General features: G+C 39.7%; 1 protein-coding gene across 1 annotated transcript in view; it reads right to left on the bottom strand.

Moving 5' to 3' along the window:
• ca10a (carbonic anhydrase Xa) overlaps nucleotides 1-12,527 on the bottom strand; it is a 275,302-nt gene that overhangs the window by 239,591 nt on the left and 23,184 nt on the right. The window contains exon 3 of the mRNA XM_046069523.1: nucleotides 8,091-8,165. Coding sequence (XP_045925479.1) covers nucleotides 8,091-8,165 — 75 coding nt within the window. The remainder of the gene's footprint in view (nucleotides 1-8,090; nucleotides 8,166-12,527) is intronic.

Below are 12,527 nucleotides of genomic sequence, written 5' to 3'. Positions count from 1 at the left end.
CCAATCAGATTTCAGCAAAAAGGAGGATCGATCCAAGCGCCCCCTCAAAATAGTATTGGTTTGGCCCAGTCTGATAGACACAGACAGCGCTCGCTGCATCGGACCGGCTGGCCAACGCGGTCGCGGATCTTTTAAACTTGAACATCAGAAACTGAAAAATAAAAACTCTTGAACACTTGCCGTTTCGGCCTGAAATGGACCGGCCGTTTGGGATTGTTCCCAAAATTCCCAATGGTCAGTCCGCCCCCTGCTGGTGTGTACTGTCCGCCCCTGCTGATGGTCAGAAACCATCTCCTACACTCTGTAGGCACTGATCCCACCACTGTGAGGGCTCTTCTCATCAGACCTGCACCCACACCACCGTAGCATCTGCACATTTCAGAGTCTTATTTTCACCTCCAGTGCAGGGGCTGGCTTGGGTACCCCCATAACAAATTGGTAATGTGCTATTGGATGTCCATTTTCTTCCCATAAACATGCTGGCGGCAAATCGTGCATGGCCCTGATGGTGGTGTCTGTGTCTTTAATTGGTTTTCGATCAGCGATTGTCACTTGAAGAAGAGCTTGCTACCTGCCAGACATATACAAAGAAACTACCAATTAGCCTCCTCCATTGATTCAGAGAGGGGCTTAGCTGGAGTATTCAGTATTAAAAAAAAGAAAAACATTTAAGGGGATTTTTCACAACACTGCTTTTTGGACTTTTACAACTGGCAGCTAAAATTCTATAATTGGTGCTTGGTTCTTGTCTCAGTGGGATGTAAAAAAAAAAAAAATACAAATGTTAATCAGCTCACAAGCCTGCTAGAAAAACCGCAGCCGCTCGTTTGATTGCTGGAAACAAAAGTGGCTATCAAACAAGAGTGTAAGGAGGGGAAAACACAGGATTAAATCAAATTCGGGTGATGAGAAGCTGTGACAAAATGCTCTGACGTGGGTTGAGGGCCTTGGAAAATGGAGCATCAGATGGGGAGATGTACGATAAGGTCTAATGATTATATCGGATGCTTGCACATTCAAGATCAAGAGCTGTCCTCTATGCTTTGTTAACAGCAAAAAGCACAACAACAATCCTAACTAGAGCACTGCAGCACTTTACTCAACACTTGTGCCAACAGGTTTTACTCCATTTAAATCAGGAGAGTGGCTGACATGACAGCCAGGCTCCAAATTCTTTCACTAAATGCATCATTTAACACTAGAACCGCCAACAGGTCAAATTTACCCGCGAGCTGTTTTTTGATTGTATGTATCTTTGTTTCAATATAATATTCAGGTCCCCAAGTCTCTGACTTTTCCTAAAAGTGTGTTATGTAGCAACCCCTATTGTTAAAAAATGTCAAGATAAAGCCAGATTTAAAAAATGGGCATTTATACCTGTAAGCGCCAGCAGGTAAAATTTACCCCTGTCATTATAGCGCTGTTCATTTCGAGCGATAAACATTCTATGTTGCTATTGACAACGCCTTTTCCACTACAGGCATTACACTTTCTCAGCGCAGTGAGTGAAGGAGAGTCTGACGGTGGGGGCTAGGCGATGTGTCCTGGGTTGATTCAGCATCGGACAGGTCTTTATCTGACAGCGATCCACTTGCATGAAGTAAACATGCATATGCTACATGATCATCAAAACTAATACTGCAGTAGCCTAGTTTTTCGCTGTGATATAGGTCTGTTCTGCGGTCCCTTCAAGAGAGCGTGGCTATAACTTTTTCAATGCTATGTATTTTTTAGTAAAAGTGATCATTATACATTGTTCCGTTGGGTAAAAATCTACTATGAATTTTGGAATTGATAATAATCGTTTCTTTCAAATAAATAGCCTGTTTTTATTTGGACTTTGTGGCTATGTGTTACTCTCTGGATACCCGATGGAGTCCGAAAAAACAAGCCGAACAGTAAGATTTAGCCGACATTATGAGGCTATTATTATTACCGCCTATAAAACACTACAACATTCAGTCTTTTTTTGTAAATTGTATGCTGCATTTAAATTCAAGCTGTATTTAGAATATAACTAGGCTATAACATCTATAACAGCGGCGAGTGGATGACATCAAAAGAGCCGCCGCATGTGAACGTGTCCTTCACAGATACGCAGCGCAAGCGATCGACCTGCACGGTGAAGACAATGAACAGAATAGAATAAACTTTCTGTAAATGCCTGAAATATGAAATATGTTTATAGGAAATAATGTTTCCCAAAGTGTGTTGGAGCAACATGTAGCAGAAATAATCACTAAATCACTGCGTTTTTATAGTGGGTAAAATTTACCCGGTCTCCAAATTACCAAAAACACAAATACATGACTTACCTCTAGAGCTATGGAGCCACGCAGAAATTAGTTTTTATTTGTCCATGTTTGAGATATCTGTCTGTGAGACTTGCCTGTCTTGCAGCCAATTAAGATGAATGAGATTTAACTTATGATGCTCAAAGTATTGAAAGATTACATTTTTAAAAATTCAACTGTTAAATGTATTTCCATAAAGAGTGTCATCTGTGGATAATCCACACACTTGACTCCCAACAGATTATTTGGAACTACTTCCTGAGAAAGTCTTCTTCTTCTTCTTCTTCTTCTTCTTCTTCTTTCGGCTGCTCCTGTAAGGGCTTGCCACAGGGGATCATCTGTTTCCATTGCTTCCTGTCCTCTGCATCCTCCTCACACCAACCACCTGCGTGTCCTCCCTCACCTTCTTTCTCGTCTTCTTTGACCTTCTTTTCTCTGCTTGGCTGGCAGCTCCAACTTCAGCATCCTTTTCCTGATATACCCAGCATCTCTCCTCCACACTTGCCCACATCATTTCAGAGGTCCCTATGAAAACTACAGATAATATGTCTTGTGGATTTTGGATTGAGAGTAGTAAGGTCACTGGGTCCTGTACAAGTGTGTTTATTTAGTTTTATCCAAATCCTCTTTTACTTTTCTGTCTGAGGTGAGTTCCAATAAGTGTTCCAAGTCAGAATTACCAAACTCATTTAACTGTACAAATGGGTCATAAATCGCTCATTTGAACATGATTAATGCCATTTATTAATGAGAGTTTGTCATCTGCAAATAAACGTCTCTGAATTGGCCACAGTACCTGTTTCACTCATTCAGATTGCAGAGCTTCAAGTCTTGCTGTCGGAAATCAGCAGACGAAAAAAGAACAAATGTAGCTGTGTCAGCAGGCATATTAGAGACATGAAACAATATTAATAAGCAAATATTATTAAGCAATGGCGCGCCATTTCAAAGCTGTACAGTGACAGAAATAACAAGTTAATGGTTCGACATGATGTCAGATTCCTCAAAATTTCATGCTTGTTCTTGTTTGATGAGAATTTCCTAGAAACTACTCAAATGAAAAGCGGCCATTTGTGTGCAACTCATATGACAGGCCTGAATCACTCAAAATTATATACAAGAAAAACTGTGTGTGAAAAATGTGACCAGGTATCTCAAATCATTCATACATTCTTAAGAACAAATCTGGTCAGTACAAGTGGCTCCTGGTCCCATATTTCTTGAAAAGGGAAGTAGCTATTGAATTTTGAATTCCATTTGTAGTACTTCCATTGCACTGGAGTAGAGGTAGTTAGAGTATCTCATGCAATCAACAAACCAAAACCACAGTCTACATGCCCATGACTCAAGGTAAAAGAAATTTGGTTAATTTGTGATTTGGGTGAAGCAGCCCTTCAAGCTGAACTGCATGTATCTGTAAAATGTCATGAAAACGGTTCTAAATTCCGAATCCTTTGAATTATGTAAGAGCTTTAATTTGCTAGAATTTAGCCTAATTATTGGATGTGTAACAATTACTAACAGAATTATAAGCATCACTCATCCTGATTATTTCCACATACAGTATAAGTGGGGAGTTAAACATTTTAATCCTCAATTTAAACATTTTAATCCTAAATTAACAATAACAACATCTTTTAATATGGATCCCTGGGACAAAAAAATCCAATGGAGAGCTGTGGCTATATTGGCTATAATGCCTGTGTGTGTGCGTGTGTGTTTAAAAGCCAGAGCGATTTATCTATTACCCCATTATCTCCCTAAAAGCATCCTTGTGTCAGTCTCTCTGAGCACTCTCATCACTCTCTGCCCCGCAGTTGCCCTCTCCGTAGCTTTTCCCTCCCTCCATCCTCCTCCTCATCGTCCTCCACTACTGCCTCCACAGCTCTGTCATAAGCCACTGATGGGACTTGACACGGGGAAAGCCCTATTTCTCCAAACTCTGCACTGATGACCCATTACATCTCCCCCAACTGGGAGGATTGTGACCACATGGAGGGATAAATGTACCCAAACCCTAATTATGAAGCAGTCATAAAAAACACAATGTTTTGAGGTTATTACTGACAACAACCATTCATCAAAAATGTGCCTTCAAGACAACCGTCATTTTGGTCAATTTTGACTAGACTTGGATTCAAGGCATTGTTTTTTCTAAAAGCCTGGCTACAGGCTTGGAAGGTAGCAGCAAAGACTTTTAGATTTCAATTTAATGAAGAATTCCCAGCAAAATAAAAGAGGCAGGGTATAAGAAAGGGTTTAAAATCACATTAAGGCATTAGGCCTCCTTCTGCTACCATAAGGCATTGACCCAACTACTGATCCTGGAAACGTACTCAAGAAATGTGTAGTCTCAAAGTAATAACATGCATAAAATGCACTTCTTTTTAACACTGCAGTTAAGACAGGTTTTCGTATTGTACATTATAGTGTAGTGTCAAAAGCACCATCATTATTATCTACACAATTCTCAAAAATAATACTTATTATCAGTGCTGGTAATCTTGTTACATTCAATAATTGGAGCATTACAGTGGCAGCTTATTAGCTGGCTTAAATGCAGGCTCCGCTTTACCATTCCATTTTTGTTTTTAACATTCTAATACATTAAATAGACTTTTACAACACAGCAGGCACTCAAGTTGTAAGTCTGGGAAAATTAGATAATTTCTTTGCGTATTTGTACTGCATGGAAATTAAAGTTGAATTATAAAACCATACACCAGACACAAACAAATGAGAGGATTAGTTACATACATCACATGTGTCCTGTGTGCTTCCAGTCGTTACAATGAAATGAACAGCTCTGGAATAAATTTTTGCACTGTAGAAAGATTGACAACAATGAGTGAAAGTGACTGACTGCAAGAGTTAAACACTAAGACATGACATAAAGAGGAGGTGAGAGCAAAAGGGAAACAGGCGCAGAACGTAGAGTTATATCTGACCTTTACCAAATTTAAATGTAATTGAGAGAGTTCAGAAAGGATAAGTAATATTCCAAAGGTCAGCCGTGGTGACACAAGCCTGAGAATGGGATTACATTTGCTTTGCCAACCTTGGGGAGCAAATGTTCTAAGATGCTGGACTGCAGTTTTTGACCTCCACTGTGAAACGTTTCAGGGAAGAGAAATGGGCCATTAACAGGTGAAAAGAAGTGGAGAGGGCTCGGAGCCCTGGTAGCACTACTACAGAGCTGCCTGGAGCCTTACACTGATATTATAAATCATCTCCATTTCAATTTCTACAATATTACTTTGGCTGCCATTCATAGTCACAACTTTTTTAAGAACCCCTATAACTGTCAAATGATAAAATATTCAAAAACTAGACTGTCTCCTGAGTTCTTCCACTGATCATTTATAATAAGAAATATATAAAATAGCTGTGTAGGTGAGGAAGAGTTGCATAATACTCATTATAATGGATTACTGCTCTAAGGGAGTATTTTCTTTGAATGATGTGCATGTAACATACTTATACTTAACAATACTAAAATTCCAGTGCACAAACAGTTCAGTTTCCAATGAAATGGTTTATCACCACTCACTGTCCAAGTAGACTGAGTACAATAAGAATATATTCCACGTTCCATGTTTTTTTCTCTGCATCATTAAAGCAGGCTTCATTTGCAGTGAAAACCCTTCCTTTCTCTTTAATATCCCAGCTATGAAACCCTGCCATCTGCAGAAGAAGGTAACTAGGGTAGGGAATTCTCCGCACTGCCACAGGAGGATCGTGAACAGTATTTAACTGCTCCAGCTGTTGTACGGTGGTTAGCAAAGCAAGTGCGCCATGGAGAACTGCTGGAAGAGATAGTTTTAAAAAAAAATTTATTTATCTTTTATTTTACCAGGAAAGAAATCCATTGAGATTTTTAATCTCTTTTACAAGGATGTCCCGGAGAGATAGTTGAGATATAAACGCGGCAGCAAACCACCAAGTGGTTGCTGCCAGAGGGAAGGACAAACAGGCGTTAATATGTATGCTCGGACATGCTGGGAAGCCTTAGTGTTCTTTATAAGAAAGTGCACAACACCACATTACCTTAATTTGTAACATTGTATCTATGTTTTTAATCCCTAAGGCCCTTTCCCTAAAGTCAGTCTCTCAGTCACCATAATATGCCAACTTTAATCTCTATTTAGTGTGAAAACAATTCACAAATTAGTAGAAACTGCATGAGTATGGCTGAATATCTAAGCTATGTGGAAGCACCTTTAGACTGGCTGGCTCTGCTAGCTCCACAAAGTCTTGGACTGTATTGAAGTAAATGGGCAAACATTAGTTTTAATGTGTGTCTTGGTGGGGACTGTAAATATGAGTGTTCCATTGAGAACGTATTAGGACTTTATTAAGAGCGGTGTGATTGCCCTAATTTAAAGGTCTCTAACGCTCCGCTGTGATGGCTGCTTATATCTCACCCCACTGCCATTGCTTTATGAAATATCTGCACTTGACAACTACGTTATGGTCAAGATTAGCCAACTAAAACAATATTATAGTTCAGGTTAGGGAACAAATAATAAAAAAGCTGCAACGGGACAGAAACTCAGACACGCTGTCATGCCCATCCACCACCCTGACCTCCGCACCCTCACTTTCTGCTATTAATAAAGGTCATCCAGATGCATATTATGAGGTGAAGATTTTTCCTAGGGATACTGGCCTGGTCTTTCACAACAAATGTGCAAACATGCATAGTTTGCAAGCATTAGAGGATAGGATAAAGAGCATTGCTTGACGCTTACTAACTCCTAATAAAGTAGCTAAAAAAAAAAGCCAGCAATGGCATTTCCATCCATTTGCACATTAAAAAAACCCAAATGCAAAGGCCAGATATTCTGCAAATAAAAAAAACAAACATTCGGCTGAGGTGGAAAAGTTGGTGTATAAATAAATGCAAAATGCAAATGAAATGAAGGCAGCCTTAGTAAATAAATCATCACATAATAGTAGTAGTGTTACATTATCCTGGGAATTCAGACATGCATAATTTAACTAATAATTCTTCTCTGTAGTGACATTGGCACTGTAGCTTTAAAAGATATCATAAAGTAAGGGAAATGTCTGTAACTATGGAGCATTCAGCAACTAAGCGCTAAGAGTTTATTGAAAGCAATAGTTGCTCTGTATAATTTTGCAACTCATGTATTTAGGGTTGAAGCAGAGTTAGAGTTCCAATTTAAAGGTTTTAATGAGACCCTACATTACTTGGGAATATAGAAAACTACAAAACTCAAACCTTACCCTAACCTTTACCTCTCATTATTACTTGATACTTGCACTTCACCTTTACCCTTAAAGTAAAGCTAACCTTGATTGTTATAGAAGTGAGTACCAGCAAAAAAAACCTCCTAAAATTCCTAATTGTTCTATCCGTAGACATTTGGTCCTCATAAGCATGGGCATTACCTTACATACATATATACAGCCTACACATGCACAGCCACCTGCAGGCTTTCTCAAAATCACCTCAACGCAGCAGAAAAACACAATCTCAGGAAAATAATTGGCCTGACAAGCAGATACATAACAAGATGGAAAAGGTGGAAGGAACAGTGAGCTGCCATCAATCAATCAGTGAAAAAGCGTCATCTGTGTGTGAAGGCCGAAGAGGTCTTGTAAGATTGAGAAAATAAAACTACTGCCAGCGGCAAGGTGGCCCGATGTTATCTTAAATATGTAATAAGCTCCGACTTCAGGATCAAGCACACAGTGTGGTTAAAGTGTATGCAGGGAAATCAGTATTCTGTGGGAATGCATCAAAGTGCTACATACTGTTTTGAGGCTTACCTGGAACAAAGCTCCCCTGCACCACTTCCTTGTACGCCCACCATCCTTCGTGAATTTTCGGTGGATTCGGCTGTGCTGTAAGGTGAAGAGAAGAAACACAGGAACAGGGACATCAATCACTTCGATCTGAAATTTAGACAAGAAACAGAACACGGTCTTGTCTCCAACTGAAGCACTAAGTTTTTCTACCGCCCTCATCATTTTCAGACGCCCCGCTAACCTTCTCAGCAAGAGACCTTGGCAAATAGACTCCCTGGAGATGGCCTCTAAGCAAACAGGCTTCCAATTCTACCGTGCGTTTCGGTCCAATTGCATACACACACAGGTTCACACACACTGGCAAACTCCTCCGTGATGCGATGACTCCCTAGGCGTTACTATGGAAATGTATTCTGTCATGTTGTTTGAGCTGTGGAAGAAAGCCCCAGATTAGAGCAGGGTGGTGCAGTTTAATTGAGGTGACTAAGTAAAGGTCTCAGAACAGAGAAAGAGTTGTGACCAAGAATAACCCACCGAGCCTTCGGGATATTGCTTTTTACACCTCAACGTTTTTTCTTTCCTGTTCATTCACAGAAAAAGCGCAAAGTGGGGCTTAATCAACGGCCTCGAGGTTGCCCTGCTTGCTTGTCTTTAATGGAAGTTGAGGCGGACGAACAACCCTCCTCCCTCTTCTATCGCCTCCAAACAGCCTTGCTCTAGTAACACTAGAGAGCAGGTTCAATTTCAGAGGGGTGTGCTATTTTCTCAGAGGGCCATCTCCGTAGCCATAAGCTGAAAAGGGGGGTAAGGTAGCAGCTGCCCTCCCAAGAAAAAAAACAGAGCCTGTTTGTCAACTTGTTTCTCTAAATGATAAATGAACTTGAAGTAAACACCATCTTTGATTGGAGGGCAGCTAAATCAGTGCAATGGCCAACCAAGCAGCAGTGAGTTCCAAACCATTAGAGGGAGGCTGGTCCACTGCCCAGTACTGCCGCACCCTGACAAAACTCCCACAAACTGCAATACAAGATCATTTAAAAAGTTTTTACATAGTCAATTTTACACAATGAGGAAGACTGAAGAACTAAATCAGAATCACTCTCTGCGGTTACAATTCCTTTTTAAACACACTTATTTAAAATGAAATAGCTGACCAGTGCTAGGGCAGAGGATGCAGAGTGGAATCGCTCAACTATTGATACCCCAGACTTTCCCAGAGGTGAATGAGGTAAGTTGTTGTTGGCTAATGTGTGTACTGTTATTGGATCGTACTTTGTTTAGAGTCCTGCCATCCGTTATGAGAGGTTTTGGACTTAAGGTTAAAATGGTTTATTTTATAATCACACTGGAAAAGGTCTATCTTTATTTTAATCTCTTAATCTCTTTAGTCTCTAAATGACTACAGACCCGTCATCCTGACCTCTGTGGGAATGAAGTCTTTTGGGCAGCCTGTGTTGTCCCACCTCAAATCCATTACAGACCCACGACTGGACCTCTTGAAATTCGCCCACAGGTGCCAACAGGTCCGTAGACGATATAGTAAACATAGCCCTAGTCTATTCCTAACCTTAACCAAGTAGTTTTGTTGCCTAAACCTAACCAAATTCCAACTTTTCACAACTTTAATAATGTGCCGTTTCAAAATGGCGATGTTTTGAAACGCTATTATATTTATTGTTGCTAACTTTACCAGACGTTGCATATTTGTTGTTGCTAAGCGTTGCTAACTTGAATCCTAAAATGTCTAAAACTGACACTAAAGGGGTACCCAGGGCGTTAAAAAGTGATGTCATAGGGCCTTGACCAAGAGTCAAGATGTCCTTACCCCTTCAGTGTGTTTTCAGTTCATGAAAGATAATTGCAACATTTTTGACGCCAAAAAAATTCTTGGTCAGCAGTTGGTTGTACTAAAACACAATCCAGTAAGTCTATTTTTTTGGCCAAAATTACTATCCCAATTAATATTACAGTTAACATGAATTACAGATGCAACTTACTAACCAAGCTAGCTAGCTCCATCTTCTTGTCCATATATGGTCATTTCTGATTCCAAATGGCAACAGCCAAAATGCCAAACTTGAGGCTTCAGAATGGTAGTCCACAAAGCAATGGGTGACACAACAGTGGCTACATCCACTTCTTTTATGACAGGTCACTTAGATTTGCTCTGCTTCTGCTCAAACATTTCTCAGTTAAAGATATACTGACGATGGGATGCTATAAGAAGTAAAACAAACACACTTGCAACGAGGCAGTGATCATTTCATACACCTGCCATTCTATTGATTGGGTTCTACTCCACAATCTTCCAGGACCTAAATTGGGCATCGAACATTGACACAACTATCAGTAAGCCTCTGCAGAGGATATACGTCCTTTTCCAGATCAGGAAGTTGCGTCAGGAGCTGTTGATCCAGTTGTACACTGCAATAATAATCCAATCTGGTCACCAAATAGGACAGGAACAGACCACAACAGACATTCAGAGAAAATCATTGGTGCCAAATTGCCCTCCATTCAGGACATACATGTACATCTCTACAGTCACGAAATGGGCAGGAAACTTCACTGCAGACCCATCACACCCTGGACAAAAACCCGATTCAACTTCTCCCCTCTAGTAGTACACCACTGTACACCAAAGAAACCCAGACCCTATAAATTTCCAACAAGCCATCACTCTGAGGAACAGTTAACATCAGTCACACAGTGACCCTGTAACACCAAAACATCCACTTATTTCCATTATAGATTATATTTTTACAGTGTAACATACATATCATCGTGCACATCATGCACTGTAAATATACGCATGTAGATATACATATATTTGTATGTTTCATATACATATACTTGTTTGTTGCATACTTGTGTACATAACAGTCTTTTACCTTTATTTTCTGTGTAAGTACATTGAGATCAATGAAAAAAAGAGTCAAATTCCTTAGCCAATAAAGCTGATTCTGACCTTACTGCTGCAGAGCAAATATACTGTGATATGGCGTGTTATGGTGTACCACTTTGTCGACCGCATCATATTTTCAACATGTTTTTTAGATAAAACCTCAGCAGTAAGAAAAATAATGAGCAGTCAGAGAAGCCAAACGTATACTGTGTGATTTGGGTGTATATGTGTGTGTAGGAGTGGTAGTGTGTGTAAGTGAGAGCCCTTGGGATTCTAGCTACTGTAAGTAATAATATAAAGGAGATTTGGAGGCCTGTGGACATGATCCTCTTACAAGCTACTGACAACAATACAGATACAGTTCTCTCTATTTTACTCCCACTCTGCACATGTGCACAGTAATAGTGTCCATATTAAGACAGCTGTGGTCCTTGACAAAAAAAGAATAAAACACCTTTTTGGATTGATTTGTTCACTATCCCTGTTATTTCAGTCTAATTAGAGTGAATGTGAAACAATTTTGTTGCCATCAATTTTAGACAAATTACTGCTGAGATAATACAATTATAGATTTTGTGAGGTAAATTTAACCTTTCATGATCCCTGTGGCAAAGCAAACTAAGCTGTAGCTGCAGCTGAACAGCGGCACTAATTACAACAAAATATATTATGAGGAATATGAAACTGAAAATGTGAAAATATATGAATTATCAATTCATGCAAAATGAATGCAATATACAGTATGACCAATGAAAAAATAAAAGTTGATGTCTGTTTAATACTATTGCATTTTTTGGCAAGATGTATCGCTAAATCTATGGAGTCTGCAGTGTGACAGAGATTTTTCAATGTGTAATGTGTAATTATATTTAATTGATATATTAAAAAAAAGCTATTAAGAATGCGTTAATTATATTAGTATTTCAATGATGGCATTTAATTTATTTTAGTTTGCCAAATCATGTTTTTTGTAATAGTTTTTTAAAATTATTATTATTCTTAATTTGAGGTATCTTCACTTTATGCGCTTGTGGCTTGTTGACCTCTCCTGTAACATCTGTTTAAATGTGCAATAAGAATTAACACTACTCTCTATCTGTCAAATTCATACTCCAAATAAAATAGGGGGCAGCAGATCACATATCGGATCTTAACTGCTGTTAACTGACATTAGCTTGCTAGCTCAGTTAAACGTGCAGCTAACTTATAGGTCCTATTAGCTGAGTCCTGAATGGGCAGCAGAACCAGAGCAGGGCGTGTGGGCAACAGAACCGGGCTTAGCCTCTGACACCGACGGAGGCCAGTTTGACAACGACAGGGAATACAGTACCCAGGTCATGTACAGTGGCTGTGGCCAGCACTCTGACTCCAGGGACAAGAAAGACACATCGGGTTCAGGCGGGGAGAGGCATCAAGCAGGAGTGGAGCGAGAGAGAGGTCAGGCATCAGAGAGACAGAATATTTTCACATCTAACTGTAACTCTTAATTCTAACTGAATTAAGGGTTTATTTTGACCAAACCAGAGTTAGTGAATGTTGGAACAGTGGAAAGA

The sequence above is a fragment of the Micropterus dolomieu genome, linkage group LG14 (genome assembly GCF_021292245.1).
Source record: "Micropterus dolomieu isolate WLL.071019.BEF.003 ecotype Adirondacks linkage group LG14, ASM2129224v1, whole genome shotgun sequence".
NCBI classification, from domain to species: Eukaryota; Metazoa; Chordata; class Actinopteri; order Centrarchiformes; family Centrarchidae; genus Micropterus; species Micropterus dolomieu.
Note: the sequence above shows the minus strand (reverse complement) of the source record. Positions and strands in the feature narration are given on the sequence as shown.